The sequence below is a fragment of the Euleptes europaea genome, chromosome 7 (assembly GCF_029931775.1).
Source record: "Euleptes europaea isolate rEulEur1 chromosome 7, rEulEur1.hap1, whole genome shotgun sequence".
Classification (NCBI taxonomy): Eukaryota; Metazoa; Chordata; class Lepidosauria; order Squamata; family Sphaerodactylidae; genus Euleptes; species Euleptes europaea.
In genome coordinates this window covers 75,055,404-75,077,054 of record NC_079318.1, presented here as the reverse complement: position 1 = coordinate 75,077,054, position 21,651 = coordinate 75,055,404, and the positions used below count along the sequence as shown (strand labels likewise).

The window sequence follows — 21,651 nt, the reverse complement described above, 5'->3', positions numbered from 1 at the left end:
CCATTTTAAATATATTTGTGCTTATATTTACTGGAAGGGTATTTCCCAGTTTCCTTCCCCATACAGACTTTTAAAATTAATGTAATTAAATATTTAGGTGGTGGAAACTGCTTCAGTTTTTGAAGGGAGTAAAGAAAATGATCAGGTAATAGCTTAATTACCTGAGCTTATTAATGTGTGCACCAGTGAAATAAATTATGGTGGGCTGTCACCATTTTTATATCTTTGTGGGATCTGGAACCCTGATAAGAGAGATCAGTTGAAGCCAATATCCTGTACGGTAGATTTTGTTTTGGATGTGTGAGAAGGTATTCTGTAGGTGGCAGGTGCTAGGAAGGTGAGGTGGGTTTCCCTGGCTGAGACCGAGGAAGTATAAATACTCCATTCCCTGTGCATTGTAGTCAATGCCCCTCTCATTCTTCCCCTTCAGCTGGTGGCAGAGCTGTTGATACACAGTAGTTTCAGTCAAATACACACACTCATAAAGACAGTGAGTTAAACCATGAGCTCAGGCACCTGTTACCATTTATACTGTAGCTTCTGGCCAGTTTTTGTGGGCAGCAGATGGAACTGGGCTCTTCCTCCAATATCGCCACCTCCACCGTAAGCTCTCCATCTTCCACATTACCTCTCAAAGCCAGCTGGAGAAGTCCAGTAGGGTCAAGGATAGAAAGGCTTTAGGAAGGTGCGGGGAGGCGGGGAGCCAGGGGAAGGAGAGTGAAAAGTGATGATAAAGACTAGAAAGAATGTGAAGGTGGGCAAAGAGCAGCAGGAAACTAGAAAAGGGATAAGGAAAGAGTGTGGGAGGGGGTCAGGAAATAAGTCAGCAAGCAGGGACCAGGAAACACAATACCAGGTGCCCTAGGGTGGCACGTTGGGGACTGCTGTTCTGAAGTGAGGGAAGATACACAGTGTAGGTGCTCATTAAAAGTAGAACTGTAGGTTTATGTTTCGGTTCTTGACTAGTACTGCTTCTGAACCCTGAGAAAGGATCCTTTGGACAATGCAAATGTATACATAGACTAGATTATTTTTTCCTAAGTGTTGTACGGTGTAACTGTACCAGTAGCTCCATCTGTCAGCAACTCTGTAATGCTCAGCCTGGGGGAAGAGAACAGCAACGTTGGTTTAGAGGATTATGGGAACCTGCTTTTGATTCTAATCAGGAAGCTGCCATAACAAGGTAGCAGCTTGGGAACTGCCAGTCAAGGATCTGCGTCCTGTTATGCTGAGGGAAACCTGCATTCGCTGGTTGCTGGAATAGGTTGCGTGAAACAGGTGAGATGAAAACCCGAGCGGAGTTTGGCTTGGAAGCAGGTGCCCTTTACTCATCCAGTGACAGATGGGTCCTGATTCTCGTCCTTTCCCCACTCCACCCCCAGGCAGCTTTAAACTTGTTTTCTTTGTCTGGTAACTGACGTGGCTCATTTCACATAGACTGTTGATGCTTCCTAGTTAATGGAAGGTCAATAACAGAATATTCCACTTACAAACCCAAGTCAGAGGTCTGCCTTCTCTGGCTCAGTGGAGCTGTTTACTTAATGCGTTGTATATTGCCTTCTGCCTTGCTGCACCAACAGGTGGTTTCAGTTCTTGGTAAAAATTGAGAAATCAAGATTTCAGTCCTGAGTGCTTGAGCTGGCGAACAATGAAGTGCCTGGGAGGGGAGCTGTGTAGATGTGTCCTCTTGGCTTGCTAAGTGTGCTTTTAATTACTTTTAATTGAGACTCTGCCTACATTTGCACAGATGGAAGCCATTTTGATGATGGCAACCAGAACAATAAATCACAATTGCCCAAGTAGGAACTTTTCCAGCCTTTGACATTATTTTGGGAGCAACTCCCTAATTTGGCGTTTCACTGCCTATGGATGCAAAGATAACTGTTTGAGGTAACAGTTTGTAGACGACAGTCTCCTGCTCGCTCTCCTGTATGGCCACGGCAGCAGCTGCCAGAGGGTGAATTTTGCCACCGCCATGGAGAGAGGAGCCCGGTCACTTGATCTTCATCTCCAGACAGGAGCTCATCTCTGCCGCGTTCCTTGCAAGCCGCCATTTTCTCCAGGAGGGAAAGAAATGGAGGATAGAGACAGGCTAAGAATATCAATAGTTTAGAACGTCAGATAAGAATTAAGGAAAATTAGGGATAGAGTAGAAATGTTTTGTGGGCTTGTCTTGTTTGTGGGCTTCCTTGGGGCACCTAGTTGGCCATTGTGTGAACAGACTGCTGGACTTGATGGACGTTGGTCTGATCCAGCATGACCTTTCTTATGAAAGTGGCATAAAGAATCTCTCTCTGAAAATTGTTGAAAGCTGCAGAGCTAATGCTCTATGCTTAGGCAGGAGGAAAAAGTGTATGCTGAGGCAGGAGGAAAAACTGAAGCACTGGGGGTGGTCCCGGCTCAGGGGACAGGAGGAGGAAATTGAATCCTGACTCTCTGAGCATAGGAAGAGAACGCCCTGCTGCTGAAGATGTTCTCCTTTCCTCAGAGTAGAAGGAACCCTCACAGGTAAGCCAAGGTTCTGTTTCCCCCGATCCACTGCTAGAACTAATGTGGGATATGGCCCACCCTATGGCTGCAGAATTTCCAGTTTACTACCAGTAATGGTTGGCCAGACCTCAACAGTAGTTTCAGGCATCCCAGGAGAAACAGTGCCAAAGAGTCCCTGCTGACAATTCTGGGATTCTTAGTAACTCTTTGGGTGCTTTCACACATACCAAATAATGCACTTTCAATTCACTTTTAATGCACTTTGCACCTGGTCATTTGTCAGGGATGCTCTAGGCATTAAGCAGGGGGTTGGACTAGATGGCCTGTATGGCCCCTTCCAACTCTATGATTCTATTATTCTATGATCTATAGATTTTACTGTGTGAAACAACAACATCCACTTGCGAACTGTCATTAGTGTATTGAACGTGCATTATTGAACATGTGTGAAAGCACCTTTGTCTCCTTGTGGCAGAAACAGTTGGGTTGTTTGTCCATTACAAAAACAAATATTCTTCAACATATAGAGGCAACTCTGGGCCAGGACGAAGGAGGGAAGTTAGAGGGACAAAAACCAAACTGGAGCCAGGACATTCCTTCCTTGCTCAACTTCCAAGAGTTTCTGAATGTAAGGCAGTTCAGAGCACCTGAGTGACAACAGGAGAGCTTTTTTAGACTAGAGCAACCTAGACATGTACTCCGTGTTCAGCCCATAAGCAGGTTTGGGGAGCCCTGCATGGAAGGAGAGATCTGCTGAGGAAAGGGCTTTTTTATTCACAACCCCATATACTCCTAATCAGAGGGGTGCACAAGACCCCATCCCTCACCCCACCTGGACTATCCCTTGCCCATATCTATAGATTTCCCATTGGCTGGGCTAGAACATGACCAAGCACATGCCTGTAAAGTTAGATCACTTTCGCCTTTGCTCCTGAGGAGCGAAGAGAGAGTAAGACTTGCCTGAGGCCAACCAATAAATCTATAGCTGACCCCAGGCTTTCCAGCTACATGTACATGAGACCCAGTGTGGTGTAGTGGTTAGGAGCGGTGGTTTGGAGCGGTGGACTCTGATCTGGAGAACCGGGTTTGATTCCCCACTCCTCCACATGAGCGGCGGACGCTAATCTGGTGGACCAGGTTGGTTTTCCCACTCTTCCACATGAAGCCAGCTGGGTGTCCTTGGCCTAGTCACAGCTCTCTTGGAGCTCTCTCAGCCTCACCTACTTCACAGGGTGTCTGTTGTGGGGAGGGGAAGGGAAGGAGATTGTAAGCCGGTTTGATTCTTCTTTAAGTGGTAGAGAAAAACCAACTCTTCTTCTACCATAAACACTGTGTCTGCTACATCATCCTGGGTATATTGTTCCAAGGAATCGGATGATAAACCATTTTAGCTTCCTTCTCCCCCCCCTTTTTAAAAACCCCTGCTGTTGTTCTTAGGAACTAGATGTCTTGTCAGTTGCAACCCCATATCCTAAGAGCAGGACATATGGAGCAAGGGCAGCGCACGGATCGTTTGTGTGCAAAACCGTGAACACCCCACTGATTCCTCCCCTCCTGATGCCACACCATCAGATTGAGTAGTCACCACCTTCAGGCTCAGAGGCCTCCTTTTGAGCTCTTGGGGTCAAACAATTTTCCAGTGAACCATCAGAGTTATTTTTAGGATAGTTTAAATTGTTTTTGGCTTGACGGTGTTGGCAAGGGCTGTTGCAAAATAAGCTGGATTTACAATTTTTTTAAAAAAGCAGCGGCCCTGAATGTATTACATCAAGGGTCTGAATGGAGCCAAAGATTTCAGCTAAGCCTGCAGTTCTGTTCATAACTTCCCTGTATTTTATTGTACTTACAGGCAGTAGTGTCAAGGTCAGTCTTCTTGTCTTCTCTCAAAATTAGATTTGGGGGGAGCACTTATTTTGTGGCCCCGATCCTGAAAAACCACTCCTTTTGAACAAACGGACCTTGCATTCATTAATGATGTTGCAAGGCTCGTCTGGATGGTTTTGTAGCCTGCCATGAGCACAGCCAAAAGTTTTCATATTGGTGTAATACTTTCTGGTGTGAATTTGAATTTTCTTGAAGAGGAGCCAAGGATATAAACAAACATTGGGTTAAGCACAGTGGAAAGTTTTGAAGGAAATGGGTGAGCAGCAAGGGAAAGTTGAGTCTAAAATAAGTGTGCAGCTCTTGTACCCAGAGCAGATGAGTTTCGCAGTCTCTCAGAGTTCTAAAGAGCCAGGATTTTCCCCCTTAACTGCATTAGTTTTGGCATCGCTTTCAACTTCAAATAAAATAAAATTAGATTTGCAGTCATCCTGCTAGGCTGCTGGTTCCTGACCAATGGTTCTCTTGTTCTTCATTACATTGTCCCTTGTAAATTAGGACAGCTGACTGTGGTTTCCACTGCCACTGGCGCAAAAAGGGGGGGTATCGATTTGCAGTGGTACTACTGCTAGGAAGATCTCTGGCTCTGAGCAAATGCTTTCATCTTGACAACAGTGACTCAAGCATTAGCAAAAATATGATGGGATGCTGCATAAGGAATCGTTTCAGAATAACTGGGTGATTTGAAATGTTACGTGTCAAAGCTGCAAGCTTGGAGCCTACTTCCTTGGACATTGCAAAAGCTAAAGGGGTGGTTCTGTCTGCCACTAGTAACAAGCACAGACTGTGATCCCGACCTCACTTAATAGGCAGTGGTTTCCATTGAAGGCACTGGGATTTTCTTGCAAGTTTAACATACTTAGGATTGAAGTTTTAGTCTCTGTAGGGTCAGTTGCTAGGGATGTAATCACAACCCACATGAATGTCCTGCTGGTAAGGTGTTGGCAGGAGATCTCTGTGAAAACTGATAGGAGTTTTAATGAACAGGTGGTATTTTTAGCCAGTCTTTTTGCCCCATATTTTTCATTTTAAAACAGCGTTGTGTGTTGAAGGTGCCAGCTTTTAAAAAGTTAGTCGGAGAATTTGGGTATGGTTGTAACTTGAGGCAAGAGGACAAAAGCCAGCGTCAAAATCCAGGCTGACGAAACGTTCCTTTAGGGTTATGTAGTGAATGGTTTTCACTTAGGATCGGACTGATTATTTGGGAGGACACCCCCCCCCCGGTGGATTGATTGCACAATCTAGAAGTATTTTCTCCAAAAGAACTTTATGACAACATATATCTCTGTTACCGTTTTTTGCAAAGTGGTGCATTGGAATTTGGATTTAATGACCTGGTTGGGGGTCGGGGGCATCGATGAACCTTTTCCATTTTTACATAGTGTTGGAGAAAGTGTTCCAAGCCATGCTGCTGTGTTTAACACCTGGGGAGATGCAAGCCCCACTGTTGTGTGCACTAGGTGATGGAGCCACAGTACTGTCCCCAGGCCAACTGCTTGTATGTGTAGGGATCAGGCCTGGCCAGCCTTTCTCTCCCCCCCCCCGCCCCCAGGAGGTTCTGCAAATCTGAATGAATAAATAGTGAGTGGCAAACATTTTGAGACAAAATTGCTGTGGAAAGAGAAATGACACTGCTGGACAGTGGGCTCCCCTCCTTCCCCCTTCGCTGGACGACTTGAATCGCTCTTCCTGAACCTTCTGGGGGCGAATTGCTTATTACCTTGTTCCTGCCCCCTTTGTGCTTTTACGTTCCTTACTCTTTTTTTCTTGCTCCTCCTCAGGTGTGAAGTGACTCAACATGAGTGGCCTTGGGAACAACCCGACGGACCCGGCTAACCCGGATTCCCAGAAGAGGAAGGGATCCCCGTGCGAAGGTTTAGCCCAGAGGTATGTATGGTTTTGCAGCTTTGTTCCTTCCGGGTGTGTGGGGAGGGGTTGTTGTTTTGTCCTTCTGACGCTCTCATTCTGCACGAGCAGATGGGAGCAGATTTTATCTACTCAGATAAGTTCACACTTCCCACCAGGGTTTGGCTCTGTGTGTTTTGAGTAGCTGCTGTGGAAGATGGAACATAACTCCCAATCTGCTGCTCTGATTCTTGGGGAGCAACTGGTGGTTGCTTGTTCAATTCAGGCTTCTAGCTCAACCCATTATCTAGGACTGATCAGATTACAAAGCCAAAAACACGTACGTGCGCGCTCTCTCTCTCTCTCTCCAATTAAATAGAATGCTTAAAGCACATCCTAAACTCTCAGTGCTAATTAAATCTTAGAGGTGGCTGTTTCCGTAGGGTTATAGCATTCTCTTTTTTCATTAAGCAGTAATAATTTTGCTTCCACCGTAGACGGGTAGTAGAAATCTCTGAAAGTTCATTTTACCCAAAGACCAGATTTTAACTATGGCTGTGATGTTTAGTCATTTAATAGTTTAGATCAGGATCTCCAACATAGTGCCCATGGGCACCACGTTGCCCACCAAGTGTTTTTAGGAAGTAAGCTCCCATGACAAAGTGGGGATTTGAGCCCGGTTTTCCTAGATCTTAGTCCAACTCTTTTTACCACTACACCATGCTGGCTCTCATTAAAAAGGTATATAGCCAATACTATGTAGTGGTTAGAGTGTCAGACTAGGATTTAGGAGACCCGGGTTCAAATCCCCACTCTGCCATGGAAACTTGGGTGACATTGGGGCAATCACACACTCTCATCCTAGCTTGCCTTGCAGGGTGGTTGTTAGGATAAAATGGAGGAGAACAGTGTAAGCTGCTTTGAGTCCCCACTAGGGAAAAACTTGTGATAGATATGAAGTAAATAAATAAAATAAATTAACTTGGCAGTAGGCTCAGTGTTTATTATTTTTAATATCAGCACAAAACACTCTGGGTAGCTTGTATCATCTTGAAAGTAGAGGTGCTTTTGAAATTCTCCCTACCCAAATTTCTCCAAAACTTAGGGTTTGAATTCATTTGGTCTTCATTTCATGCTGGTACTGATAGTTCAGAATCTACTTTCCTTTGGGATTGACCAGAATGCACAAAGCAAATGTGTGCAGTTATTTACTGCTCCCCCACCCCACGGACTGTATTTATTAAGTAAATTAACAAACCATTCGTATGCATGTGACCTGTTTTTATAATAGCTGATAGCACAGAGGAAATACACACAGTTTGTATCTGCACTTTCTGTTGGCTATATTTTTTCTACCTAAGTACGTATTGGCATGCTTCTCAGCATTGCTAATGACAAAATTATCTATGCAACCAACTGTGCAGTCCTTTGCAGAGTTACTCCAGTCTGAGCCTATTGATTTAGAAAGGCATAACTATAGGTAAGATTGCACTGGCAGGCTTCTGCCTGTAAAGAAAGCACCATCTGGTTTCTTTGCATGTATGCACTCTCATAAACTCCTTTGAAATCTCACAGTAAGAAGCTCTGTGCATGAGAATCACCAGGTTTGAAAAAGTAAGGTTTTTCTTGCCCCCAAATGACCTCACAGAGAAGTACACTTCTAACGGGTGACATTAAAATACCCCCAGGGTGAATTTGCTACCCCAGTTGTGCTTTTTTGTCAGAATGCATATAGAGGTAGCTGTACAACTTAGTCCTCTTTGGCTCTTGTCACCTGTACAGTAGTAAACGATTTCCCCAAAATATAGCTGGTTACCACTTGCAGTTTCCTTTTTATAAACAAAAAAGCTTCTAGGGTACAAAACAACCCAAGAAATCTGCATTTCGTCAATGGGGTACTTTTTAACCTCAAGGCTATTTAACATATGCGGTAAAAAAACCCCACCAAGGTTTATTAAGAGAAAACATACGCTTTCTTAGAAGAGGCATTGTGCTTCTGAAAGGGGGAATGCCTCTTTTATGATGGCTAGGATGTTTGTGTGAGAGCCAGTGTGGTGTAGTGGTTAAGGTGCCAGACTAGGACCTGGGAAACCCAGGTTCAAATCCCCACTCTGCCATGGAAACTTGCTGGGCGACCTTGGGCCAGTCACACACTCTCAGCCCTGACCCTGTCTAGTATTTAGATGGGAGACCTCTCAAGGAATACCAGGGTCGTGGCATAGAGGCAGGCAATGGCAAACCACCTCTGAACATCTCTTGCCTTGAAAACCCTACAGAGTTTCAACTGTGACTTGATGGCACCACCACCATAGTATTTTTAATGCGAGACAGCCTGGTGTAGTGGTTAAGGTGTAGGGTTAAGGTCTGGGACACCCAGGTTCGAATCCCCACACCTGGCTAGTATTTGGATGGGAGACCTCCAAGGAATACCAGGAGCATGACACGAGGCAGGCAATGACAAACCACCTCTGAACATCTAACCCTACGGGGTCGCCAGAAGTCAGCTGTGACTTGACGGGGGGGTGGGGGGAAAGCCTGTGTATCTTTAAAAACAGTATGTTCTTCAGAACTATTTTTATGCATAGTTTTATTAATTTAATTGTTTAATTAAACTATTAATTAAAATGCATGTGATTAATTAGCCAGTTTAAATCAGTTATCAGCTGTCGTTTTATATTTCGGCCTACTCTCATACATTTCCCCCCTGCATTGAAGTCTAGAAAGTTTGAAGAATTGCTGATAATGGCATTTGGTGTAGCAGAAAGATTAACCTACTGAAGTCATGCCCGATGATGCTTTTATGTAAGGAAAATTGGCCTTCTCGCTCCTACAGTTTGACGGTTGCCGTAGCAACAGGGGCATGGAGTTTGAATGTTTGCTTTTTAAATCCTGAAATGAATTCCATGCACAAACTGATCTGCTGCGTTCTTTTAATTTTGCTTCCATCAAAATACTGCACCACTCTCGTAAAAAGTGTTTACCTGCCCTTTGATAATCATAGAAAAATCTACCCACCTCAGGGCTTCCCCCAAGTTTTAAAAAGAGCAGATTCCCCCTCCCCCAAAACTGTTTTGGCACTAGGCTTTCTCCTTCAGGAAGTGCTAGGAGATTGGGGAGGGGGCTTGCTATAGATTATACTTACACTTACTGTTTGCTGCTTTTAATCACCGCCCTCATTATTACTGGGCTACATATGGTCTACAGTGCTAGAGTGCAGAGCTGTGTGCAACCTTCAAAGGACAACATTTGAAAAGAATTATCTAAGGGAAGTCCATGTTAATTCGCTGCATCCAAAACAGAATTTTGTGGCACTTTAAAGACAAAATTAATTTTGTGAACCAAAGCTGACTTTGTCACCTTCAAGAAAAACATGTTGGGGGTGGGGGGAGAAAGAAGCAAACGTTTTCAAGCAATGACCAGAGGTTGCTTTGGGGGAACAGGGTAGGCTTGCTGTTATTTGGGGCTGTGTTTTGTTTTGTTTTTTTGTAATGGGAATAGAGCTTTATCTGCTTGACCAGGGTAGAAGTGGTGTGAGCAGATGGGGTAGGGGGACTGTGGCAGGGCTGTGGCTCAGTGGTAGAGCATCTGCTTGGCACGCAGAAGTTCCCAGGTTGAGTCCCCGGCATCTCCAGTTAAAGAGACTAGGCAAGTGATGTGAAAGACCTCCACCTGAGACCCTGGAGAGCTGCTGCCGGACAATACTGACTTTGATGGACTAGGGTCTGATTCAGTATAAGGCAGCTTCATGTGTTCATGTTACTGAAAAATCATGTCACTCATCCATTGGTGATGCCATCAGCACTATCCAATAATGGCCATGAAAATCAGGCTTGCTATTGATGAACTGACAAGGGTGGGTATTGCTGTTTGCCCAGCAACAAAACTGTTATAGATGTCAAGATAGATGCTCTCTCTCCCCCAGCCCGCCATGCAGCCTTGAGGAAAGGCCTCTGGATCCCATTGAGCAACTCACCATTGCAACTGTTGCACTAGGGGGGGAAACCAGCCTGGAAAGGCGCTGTAGGAACATTCTGCAAAGTGCAAGATATGAATAATGAAAGCAAAATGGAAGCTTCTCGCTCTTCATCTGCATAGTTGTGTGGCATATCGGATGTTTCTTGGACTTGCTTATAAAGCGATTGCTTTAGCAGCTTTTGCAAACAGATTGATTGCCCTTTTCTTAATTCACTTCTGCCTTTTAGCTTATTAACTCAGTTTCTTGGCGTGCTGCCGTCGCAATTTCTTCCCACCGGCGATTTGCCAATTTCTTTTTGCTTTTACCGGCCACTTTATAACTTGATCGACTATGTGGTTGCTTTGTGTTAATAGTTGTCGAGTTGACCGTGGTGTGGTGAGGTGCAAAAAGAAGGGCCTGTTGAGCAAGAGGTTTGATTGAATGCTCCTGTGCTGCAGCCAGAATGTACTGGATTTCAGTCAGCATAAGAATTACCAATGAAGTCTCCTGCACAAAAATAGCAGAAGGTGTTAATAAATACTTGGTAAAATAATCGTAAGGAGCAGAGTGGTAAGCTGCAGTACTTCAGTCAAAGCTCTGCTCTCAACCTGAGCTCGATCCTGACAGAAGTCGGTTTCAAGTAGCTGGCTCAAGGTTGACTCAGCTGTCCATCCTTCCGAGGTCCGTAAAATGAGTACCCAGCTTGCTGGGGGTAAAGTGCAGACAACTGGGGAAGGCAGTGGCAAACCACCTCATAAACATAGTCTGCCTAGTAAAGTCTTGATATGGCATCACCCCATGGGTCAGTAATGACCCGGTGCTTGCACAGGGGACTTACCTTTAAAAATAATCTAAGCAATAACATGTGAAATGCACATCATCTCTGGTATAAAAATATTATTTACTGCTAATAATATGACAGTATAAAATATACTATGATGTGATACCTACATAAATGCCAACATTATTTTTAGAGTACATTGAATATATGTACACAGAATTCTTCTACAGGTTGTTCTTCATGCTCATGCCCATATAAAACAAGTTCCTGACCAGTATTGATCAGTTGGCCTATGCAGCACCTAGATAATTGAACTGTTACATGTGGATTGTTTGCAAGGTGCTCTTTATATTCTCAGGCTTTAGTATCAACAGATGGTATATTTGTGCCACATAATCCATAAAAACATTGAAAGTCTGGTAACTCTGATAAAAAAGTCATATAATACCTTTTATTAAGACCAAACAAAGCTTAGACATATCCTACATAAATAAATCAATAAATACAAAAGTGTGTAAGCTTTCAAGTTTTCCAGAACTATTTATCTAGCTGATTTTTTTAACGAGAATAGAGAAGAAAATAAAATTGCTCAGAGCATGATCTTAAGGTATATTTGTCAGCTGAATACTTTTCTGACTTTGGTGGGCACAAGGTGTCAGGTTGCACCATTGGCATGCTGAGGAAAAAAAGCAGAACCTGGAATTCATTCCATTGAATATAACATCCAAAAGTGGTCAGACACACAAGATGGATCAGACGGGTCCCTTAGAAGGCTGAGGATGAAGGGCAAATGAGGCAGTCCTTATATTAACAATACTGGGCATTAATTTTAGCTGGTACCCTCAGTGCAATCAAAATATCCAGTATTATTATCTAGTGAAGCCACCAAGGTTCTTATTCTGCCAGGTTCCTTCCGTTATCAGCTAAATTCTGGTCTTTTTAAGTAGACAAAAAGAAAAGAAAAGAAAAAGAAGGTAGTCATGTTGGTCCTCAGTAAAACATGTGTATACATATATTTATTTAATTAGTTCATTTATAGTCTGCCTTTCTCACAGAGGCTGAAATAAATAAATAAACATAAAAGCTATGTAGCCCCCTTTATTAAGGTCAGCCAAGATAATACTATACAAGTGTTCTAGAGCCCTTCATCAGCCTGGATATTAAAGAATATAAGAAATGTCTCTCAGACCATAATCTTAAACTCTCTTCATCAGCATTGTGTGCAGAATGCCTTGCTGACTTCAGTATGGACAAGATGGGGCTGATATCAGGATGCACCCATGGCATACTGAGAACAAGAAGCAAACAATGAAATCCATCCAGTAAAAAATATGGCAACCAATAATGATGCTGATTTGTGTTGATTTTGTTGTTCCATCGATAATGGAGCAAGGCTGTGATGTGGATGGAGTTGGTTCAGATAACTTTGCAGAAGTTCACTGAAACCTACCACCACATCTAGCCATGTCAATGTTCGAATAGGTATAGGTTGGTAATAGAATGGAGATGGTTGCTTTGGATAGCTTTTACAAAGAACCCGCAAATACTAGATAATCCAGGTATTCGTGTATGTTAGACTTGATGTGAAGTTAGGACTTGGAGTAAACAAGTTTAGGCTTTAGTGATGGAAGGGCAGTAACTGGGAATTGGTTTTCTATAACAGCAATGAGAAACGGCGCAGGGAGCAAGAAAACAAGTACCTAGAAGAGCTGGCAGAGCTGCTTTCAGCCAACATTGGAGAGATCGACAGCCTAAGCGTCAAACCTGACAAATGCAAGATTCTGAAAAAAACCGTCGACCAGATTCAGCAGATGAAGAGACTCGAGCAAGGTAAGTCAGCAGCATCCTTTGGTTTTTCATTGGTATCTGCTGTATTGGGGGCGGGGGGAACCGCATGACATTCAAGAGAGGAGTGGGGTTGTGAGGTGTGCACGTGAGCCTTCGCTCTCCCCCATACGCACCAGCCAGAATGGATGTTAATGCTGCTTGGCAGAGGACATTTGCTGATGCACAAAGGATTTGTGAGGGTGAATACACACTACTCCATCATCTTATCCTGTTTTAAGAGGGGATCTTAGGAATGTTGTAACAGCATAGCTCTTGTAGAAGTGCACTTGGGCTTTAAAAAATTTTTGTACCTGGCAAGGACCTGTCTTTTGAATATTGGAATTGCATTTACTTTACTTGCAATTACTTGCATTTTGAATATTGGAATTGCATAAGTTTCTTACATGGTTGCATCTGATATCCACCCACAGTAACCACTTAACTATATTTTATCTGTGCACCGTGCTGCCTTCTTGGTTGTGCTGAATTATTGCCCTTCTGATATTCCATTTGTGTAAACTGAACAACTGTTTGAGAAGCAAATTCTGCCCAACTCTGGGTCATACACGGTTCTGAGATGCAGACTTGAAGCTTTAGAGAGAGATCTAACAAGTGTGAAAGTAATAAAGATGGGTCTGGGGAAATGTATGGTATTGTGGTACACTCCTTTCTGCACTCCCCTGTTTGGTTTGTTTCTGTGTGCTGTGTAAAATGACCCTCTATCTGTACAGAACAGAAGTAGTTATATCCCCCAAATTGTTTCTGCTTTCCATTTAAAGACCAAACTAGAGGTGATGGCAGAAGATCCACGAATAGATCTGCCATGGGCTTTTTCTAGATTCAAAAAAACCGTGGGAAGGAGGATTCAGGTTGGGGTTTAGGGCCTCTGGCAGGAAGCTAACTTTCCCCCCCGTCTTGCCTAACGCAAACTACATTTCCACCTTACCTCCGAGAATAGAATTATTGGGCATAACTTTATGTTGCACAGCATCCTTTTTGAGGATGGAGGGGAGAAAGGGCCAGTATTGGCATCGGGGAGAGAACAACTGGGATATCTGAATAGAATGGTTCTGTCAATAAATTATCCAGCTTTTGTCTTCACCACTTGCATTTCTTTGCTTTCCCAGTTGTTCCAGGGAGAGCTCTACCCCTCTTGTTTCTCCCCCACCCTGTGGCTAAACCGCTAGCAGTTGGGAGCATGAGAAATTGTTGCTTGCCAGTGGCTTAAGGCTTGCCCTGGAGTCCCTCTGTGCTTAGAAGAGAGGAGAGGGTGCTTGCGTTTCTCCCTGAATAGAATGCTTGCCTGGTGGCATTAGCAGCTCTTTCAAAAGACCAAATGTGGGGCGTGTAACTTGTCAGTTTGCCAGGAGACGAAGGCTGTGCTTAGCATCCCCCAAAAAAATTTTCTGTGCGAGTGGAGGCAGCCCTTTTATCAAGAATGAGGGAGTGGAGAGGTTCATGACACCAAGGCTCCTTTCCCAAGAGTCGCCCAAAAATATCTCAGTAGTTCCTCCATCTTTGATCTGTGACATGTGTGTTCACACGTTAACGTGCTCTCGGTGTGCCCTGTCATGAGTGACACCTGGAAGTATCTACGGTGCTCGTCTTATGGTCAAAAAAAGGGCTGTTTACAACTGTGGGTACCCTTTTGAACCAAATGTTGGTGGCATGTCTGCTTTATTATTAAAATTAAATAGCCTCATTTTCCTAGGGATGATTATTGAAAACAAAATTGCTATATTCCACATTGCAAATGTATGTTGTTGTTCCCCATGGTGGGGGATGGTTTTTTTGTTTTGTTTTTGTGGGGGTGGGGTAGAAATTTTGGGGGAATTGATAATATATGCAATACTTCTTTATCAACCCTAAACTTGCTTTACTGTTCGCAGAATAGGAATTATAATTTATAACTTAATTATATATTTGTTTTTCCTATGATGCAAGTGAAAATGGGGATATTTTTTACAAGCCTTTGGTTTAATGGACTGATTTAATCTGGGAAAGTTGTGATAAGGAGGCTGTTTTTAATGGGTTCTGCTTGTGGGCTTTTGCTACCATTCTCCTTTTTGTCTTGCTTCTTGTTGATAGCTGGGTGATTGTTGTGTTTTGTATTTATATGATATTATGGAGGGGCTGATTTTGTTCTTTCGTGTGTTTTATAGTTGAATATTTTAATTATGATGTAAGCTGTTTGAGTGGTATGATGTTATGTGTTAGAGAGATGGACAGACATTTTCTAGCAATATTTAAACAAAACATTCTGAATCTGGTTTGAAAGGTGCTGACATTCGTACATATTTCAAAAGCAGAGGGTCCTTAGGAAAGACCTCCTGGAGAGATGGTGTCATTCATTCAGAGTAGACCATTGGTCAACTCTAGCCTAGACAGACCAATGGTCCAACTCACTTGTGAGACAACTTCATATTTCATTAGTCAGGTGGAGGTCGGAGGTCAGTGAGGCACATGGTGTATGTCTCTGGCATCTCCAGTAGAGTTACCAAACCCCCACTCCTGGCTCCCACTGCTGCCACTGCAGCCAGCAGGAGAAAATGAATCTTTAAAAATTGTGATTGGGCAACAGCATGGCATCACTTCCAGAAAAAAAACTAGAAAGGATGCCCAGTCTTCTCTAGGAATCACCTGAAAATCTATGGTTTTACTGTAGGGTTTCCAGTAATTCCTAGAGAGGCATGCCATCACTTCTGGGTTTTCCCCAGAAGTGACGTGTCACTGCCGGTGCTCCCCCGTTTCCCCTCCCCGGACTAATCTCTAGTTAAAAGGATCTCATACCCTTGAAGAGCTAGTTTTTACAGTTCTTTAAAAATGTTTCTATTAAGTCTTCTCATAGTGTATAAAAGTTGATCACAGTAAATTCTGTCTTTGCCTCTGTTGCTGCCAGCTATGCTTACACAGGGCACTAATGTTTGATTTGGAGCATTCAGAATATGACTGAAATACTCTGTAATAGTTTCCTTCTTTTTTCCACAGCTACTCAGACTGGGCCAGCCCGCAGTATTGGGGCACTGTTAAGTGTTGACAAGGCTTTTACTTTTTAAGGATGTACCGATTAGTTCAAGGTTCTCCCAGTTAATTGCACAAACTCTTGGTGCTAGCTTTGAAAACAGAATAATGCTTCCGCACATGTTAAAAGAATTACAAATGAAACTTTCCCCCCTATTCCTGTGTGGGTGTTTGATGTTTCTGGAATAGGATTAATATACCATTTTAGGCTATATATGAGGGAGTCATTGGCATGGATCTTTGTAGCTAGGGATGCGGCTGCTGAACACAGATTCCATACAGCATTGTCCGGGATGGGGTGGGGGGCGGAAGACGGCAAGGTAGTTTAGCAAGATCCATGCTGAATAGCTGTGATGTATCAGATTTCATGCCCAATAGAGATGGAATCTGAAGAGGGTTTTCTAGCAGGTAAGTACTTGAGAGTTTCCTGCTTATTGGCACTCTAGCATTCATTAGTTTTCTTGGCACTGCACAGCAAGGCTGAACATTAACTAGGACAAGCGCTACTTTACTGTGCAGTTCTCTTTGAGCTTTGCTCTCCATTACCAATTTAACTGCTTCTGCTGACCATGTTGTTTGGGGTAGATGGAGGGAAACATCACTCTTTTTCATTCTGTTTATCTCTGGACCATTGAGCATGAAAAGATGGCAGAGAAACTGTCCATTACAAATACCTTTGTGCTGGAGTCAAGGGCTGCTGTTTACGCACCCATCTTTGTGCAAGCATTGGAGTGTTTGTCACTTTTTCTAGCTTCCTTCTGTTCCCAAACAATCTTTGTTCCTCACAGCACCGAATTTGTGAATGCCAATTGCACATTACATTTTTCAATCGGGCTGTTGTCAGTGATCTTCACCTTTGACTATACATAGAAATGTGTGAATGTATTTCAGACTGGCACGCTGGAGATGTTTCTGTTCTGCTGATATTAAATAGACTTCCAAAAGTGAGTAATCCACTTTTGGTCCCATTTATGCCTTTCAAATGAATGTGTTCTTTTGCAAGTCTCAACAACTGGAGACCTTCCCAAGAGTTCTAAGACCAGGAAAGGGCAAATGATGTAGAATGTTAACTGAAGAAGAGTTGACCTATGGGAGTTGGCGTCAGGGGCTGTGCTCCATGTCTGGCAGTAGTTTACATCTGAGTCCCAGAGGGCTAGAATTTTGCAGGGGGGGTGGTTTCCAACAAACGATTGTTTTTTATTTTTTTAAAGCTGAGATTTCAAGGTAATATTTATTGCCATGAAATGCAGATTTGTGACCTGTAACATAATTTGTTCAGCAGTAGAAAAGTAAAATGTTATTGTTCATCCTGCAACTGAAGCTTATGGCTTTCTTCCTCTCACTCCTCAAGTGCTTAGTGTCCAGATGCTTCCAATCACAAGGAGTGATGGTTATAGCTGACACATGGCACTTGAGATTCCATACATAGGAAATCATGATGCTGGATTCATTAGAACTTGCAAATTCTTTTAACTATGTTTATATTATATATTAATTGTTACTGTGTTCTGTCCTTCCTGAATGGCTTCATCATAAAGAGTAGCAAGAGAAATTGAGCATAGCAAGAGCATCTCATGATATCTGATTCACACTCATCTGTACATCTTGACAGTGTGACCATGTTTGCAATGGACAGATTGAATGGGGGGGGGGCTAGAAAAGTGCTCACCTGAAAATAAACGTTAACTGAGCTGGGTCAGAGTCCAAAAGTGAGACTTCTGTGTGTATGTGTTCTTTTGCAGTTGTCTCTTTGGAAGAAAAATGCAGCTATGCCAAGATGGTGGGTGGCTCAGTGGTGCCCAGCCATGCCCAGGGCTGTGCAAAAATATTTTTAAACACAATTCTGTGAAAATGTTGGTGCAAGTTAAAGCAGATTAGATATATCTGGGCTATAATTGCTTGATGTGGGAACTCTTCATATTTGATACTTGAGAGCCAGCGTGGTGTAGTGGCTAAGAGTGGTGGTTTGGAGTGGTGGAGTTTGAGCTGGAGAACCGGTTTGATTCTCCACTCCTCCACATGAGCGGCGGACGCTAATCTGGTGAACTGGATTTGTTTCCCCACTCCTACACACGAAGCCAGCTGGGGAGGGGAAGGGAAGGCGATTGTAAGCTGGTTTGATTCTGCCTTAAGTGGTAGAGAAAGTCGGCATATAAAAATGAGCTCTTCTTCTTCCTTTGTGTTTGGAAGAAATTCCAAGGTTCAGCCCTGATTTGGATTATTTAGATAGCAGTCCTCCCCTGTCCCCAGCAGGTGCTATTGAGAGGTATACTAACTCTGTACATGGAGGCTTCATTTAGCTGCCATGGCTAATAGCTGTCAATAGGCCCTGTGTGAATGAACAAGATGAGGCAAATAGGAAAAGGGGGTCTGTTTGTTGCTATGGACCTTCCAGTAGGCTGGGAGAAGGGTTTTAAATCAAAAAGGAGGTCGACTGAAGCCCCTTCCCTTAGCAGGCTTCTCTGGTAGGAAGCATGTTGATTGGAGCTCTCTGCAAGCAGCAAAGTTGTGGAGCAGAAGGTGGAAAGAGGAATGGAAACAATCCACAGTTAAGCCTTCCCTTGCCAAAGGTTCAGTAGGGGCAGTTCCTCCTGTTGACAGATGCCTAAGTTTACTTCTCCTGAAGGTTTCAGAGATCAGTTCTTCCTCCCCACCTCAAAGCATCTGATTTAATTCTGTCCCTCAGAATAGCAGGAGGAGCCTGAGAGAATAGAGGACGTATTCTAATCCCAACCTATAGCTGAGGACCTCTCCTCTGTCCCCTTTGCATGCTGGGCTGCTGTTGTTTAAAGTATCAAGCAAATGCTTTTAGAACAGATTCCCGGAGTTGGAACCCTTCCAAGGCTAGTAATGTACAGTTGGCAGGACTTGCAGTTTGCGGCTGTGGCAGCAGTCTGAGGTTCATCTGCCAAGACAGCCATAAACACAGCAAAGGAAGGGGGCTATGCAGTTAATTTTTCAGCACTCTGCCATCCCACAAAGGTTGTACAACGGTTTTGAGCCAGTGCAGCTCTGCAAATGCTGCTTTTCAAGCAGTTGTGCTCGGGAAGGAGGCTGGGGAGAAGCAGAGCAGCTCTTTGGATGAGGTCATATTTTGTTGGGGGGGGGTGCAAGTGAATGAGTGAAAGGGATTCAAGCCTTGCATGTCAGTGAAAGCCAAGTTGGCTTACTGTTGACCCCCTTTTTATGGGACTTCCGGAGTGCCTTGCTGGTTCAGACCAAGGTCTGTTTAGTCCAGCTTTCTGTTCACACTGTTGGTCAACCAGGTGCCCCAGGTAAACTCCCAGGAAGGCATGAAGGTAGCAGTCGTCCCTTGTCCCCAGCACCTGATATTGAGAGGTATGGTACATCTGTACACGGAGGCTTCATTTAGCTACCATGGCTAATAGGCCCTGTGTGAATAACAAAACTATTGATATTACCGTGCTTATCAGGTCAAAATTTTAAAAGCAACAGTATCTGTTTGTGGAGCTATGGATTTTTGGCGTCCTGAAATATGGGAAATTCATTGTATTCTAGAATAACTATTGTCTCCGTAAGATAAGGGGCTTCCTTTAAGAGGAAGGTCATTTTATGCATCTATAGCCTCCTGTAATTTTCTCTTTAGAGACACAAGAATAAGTACCCTTTCTGGGTTACAGCTTTGCAGAGGGAGCTCCTTTTCTGGGGGTTCATCTCATGGTTGTGACTTTAGTGTTTTAAAGCCACAGCCATTATGGGGGTGATCTCATAGATCTTTCCCCCAAAGCTGGCATCCTTCCACCCCCTGTGGGGTTCTAGTGTATTGTAAAAGACCCATGTGCTCAGCTTTACTCATTATAAAATGTGGTCAGCTTCACTCACAATAAAATCCATGGATTTTATAGTCTCTTGGACTCCCTTGGGTCTCCATCAAATTGTGATGGGCCCATCACATGAAGGAGGTCACACATTGGATTTAAATTTTTGCACTGAGCAGCTGAGGGAAAGCCTGGTTTCGGAGTTAGAAATTCAACCTGAAACTTATTCTGATCACTGCCTACTTAAAGCCAAAGTGAACGTGGCTCCAACATGAGAGGGGGCCTGGTTAAAATGGCTTGCCCATGGAATCCATTGAATCCTACTGGATTCCAGAATGCTCTGGGGGATTTTAGGGTCCCAAACACATGCTCAGCTGAGGCTGCAGTGGGAGTTTGAAATGCAAACCTCCTTGAATCTGTCTACAAGGTTGCCCCCCTATGACCACTCCTGCCCCTGGGGTATAAACCATCCCCCTGGTTTACCATGGAACTGGTTAACCTGAAGAGGGCCAGGAGACATCTAGGACGAGGCTGGCAACAAACTTGTACTGAATCTGATAGATTATGCTATGGAGTCCTTTGGAAGACCTATGAAGCAGCGAGGATGGTGGCAAAGAACTGTTAGTATTCTGCAGATATATCATCCGCTAGTTCACAACTATCCCAATTGTTCAAGGTAGCTCAGCAATTACTGACACCAAAATCTGAGCCTTTGTTGTCTCAGGAAGAGACAATTAGCTGTGTTACTTTTGCCAAATTTTTGGCTGACAAAATATCAAGAATGTGCCTTGATCTGGATGACATCCATGCCAGAAGAAAGGCTTAAGACACTGCCTGGTCTATTTATGGATCATTTTGACCCATTTTCTGTGATGACAAGATCCTGGGATTGATGAAGGCCACTACCTGTACTCTGGATCTTTGCCCATCCTGGCTACTAAAATCATGTAAGGACAACATCAGCAAATCCTTAGTATCTATTATATATCTGTCACCAACTCAGGGCACCTTCCCTTGGCCACTCAAAGAGGCAGTTATCCATCCGCTACTTAAAAAACCATCCCTACAGAAAAATGTTGTGGCCACCTAATAGGTAACGGTAGTCCCCTGTGCAAGCACCAGGTCATTACTGACCCATGGGGTGACGTCACATCTCAAAGTTTACTAGGCAGACTGTGTTTACAGGGTGGTTTGCCATTGCCTTCCCCCTACACTTAATACAGCTGCAAGAAAAAGCCTTTCTTCCAACTCAGCCTAACCTGTAAGATGGCCCCTTACTTGGATAAGGCTGATCTGTCCACCTGGATCTACGCCATGGTGACATCCAGATTAGACTACCGTAATGCACTATTTGCTAAGAGCCTCATAGCACAGAGTGGTAACCAACAGAAGTTGGTTTCAGGTAGCTGGCTCAAGGTTGACTCAGCCTTCCATCCTTCCGAGGTCGGTAAAATGAGTACCCATCTTGCTGGGGGTAAATGGAAGATGACTGGGGAAGGCACTGGCAAACCACCCCATAAACAAAGTCTGCCTAGTAAACGTCGGGATGTGACATCACCCCATGGGTCAGGAATGACCCGGTGTTTGCACAGGGGACCTTTACCTTTTTTAATGCACTATTTATTGGTCTTCCCAAAAAAACAATTTGGAAAGTCCAGTTGGTGCACAGTGCCACGGCTCAACTAATATTGGGAGCTAGATGGAGCAGACATATTACTCTCATTCTATAATCACTCCACTGGCTGCCCATCAGTTACCAGGCTCAATTTAAGGTACTGGCTGTCACATACAAAGCCCTTCATGGCCTTGGACCCTTGTATCTGCGAGACTGCCTCTTCACCTATTCACTGCCATGGGAGCATTGCTTATCTGAGCAGTCTTCTGCAGGTGCCAACCTGCAAATGGGGAAACTAAACAACTGCCCGTACATGGGCCTTCTCAGTCGTGGCCCCCACCGTATGGAACGGCCTGCCTGAGGAGGTCAGGACAGCTCCAACTCTCCTGGCTTTCTGCAAACTATGCAAAACTGAATTATTCAAGAGGGCTTTTCTACACAGACAATAGAGAAATGA

General features: G+C 43.8%; 1 protein-coding gene across 4 annotated transcripts in view; it reads left to right on the top strand.

Annotated features, from left to right (window-relative positions):
- NCOA1 (nuclear receptor coactivator 1) overlaps window positions 1-21,651 on the top strand; it is a 225,708-nt gene that overhangs the window by 107,037 nt on the left and 97,020 nt on the right. For all 4 annotated transcript variants that reach the window (XM_056853623.1, XM_056853622.1, XM_056853624.1 and 1 more), the window contains exons 2-3: window positions 6,153-6,258; window positions 12,616-12,782. In XM_056853623.1, coding sequence (XP_056709601.1) covers window positions 6,170-6,258; window positions 12,616-12,782 — 256 coding nt within the window. In that variant the 5' untranslated portion in view covers window positions 6,153-6,169. The remainder of the gene's footprint in view (window positions 1-6,152; window positions 6,259-12,615; window positions 12,783-21,651) is intronic.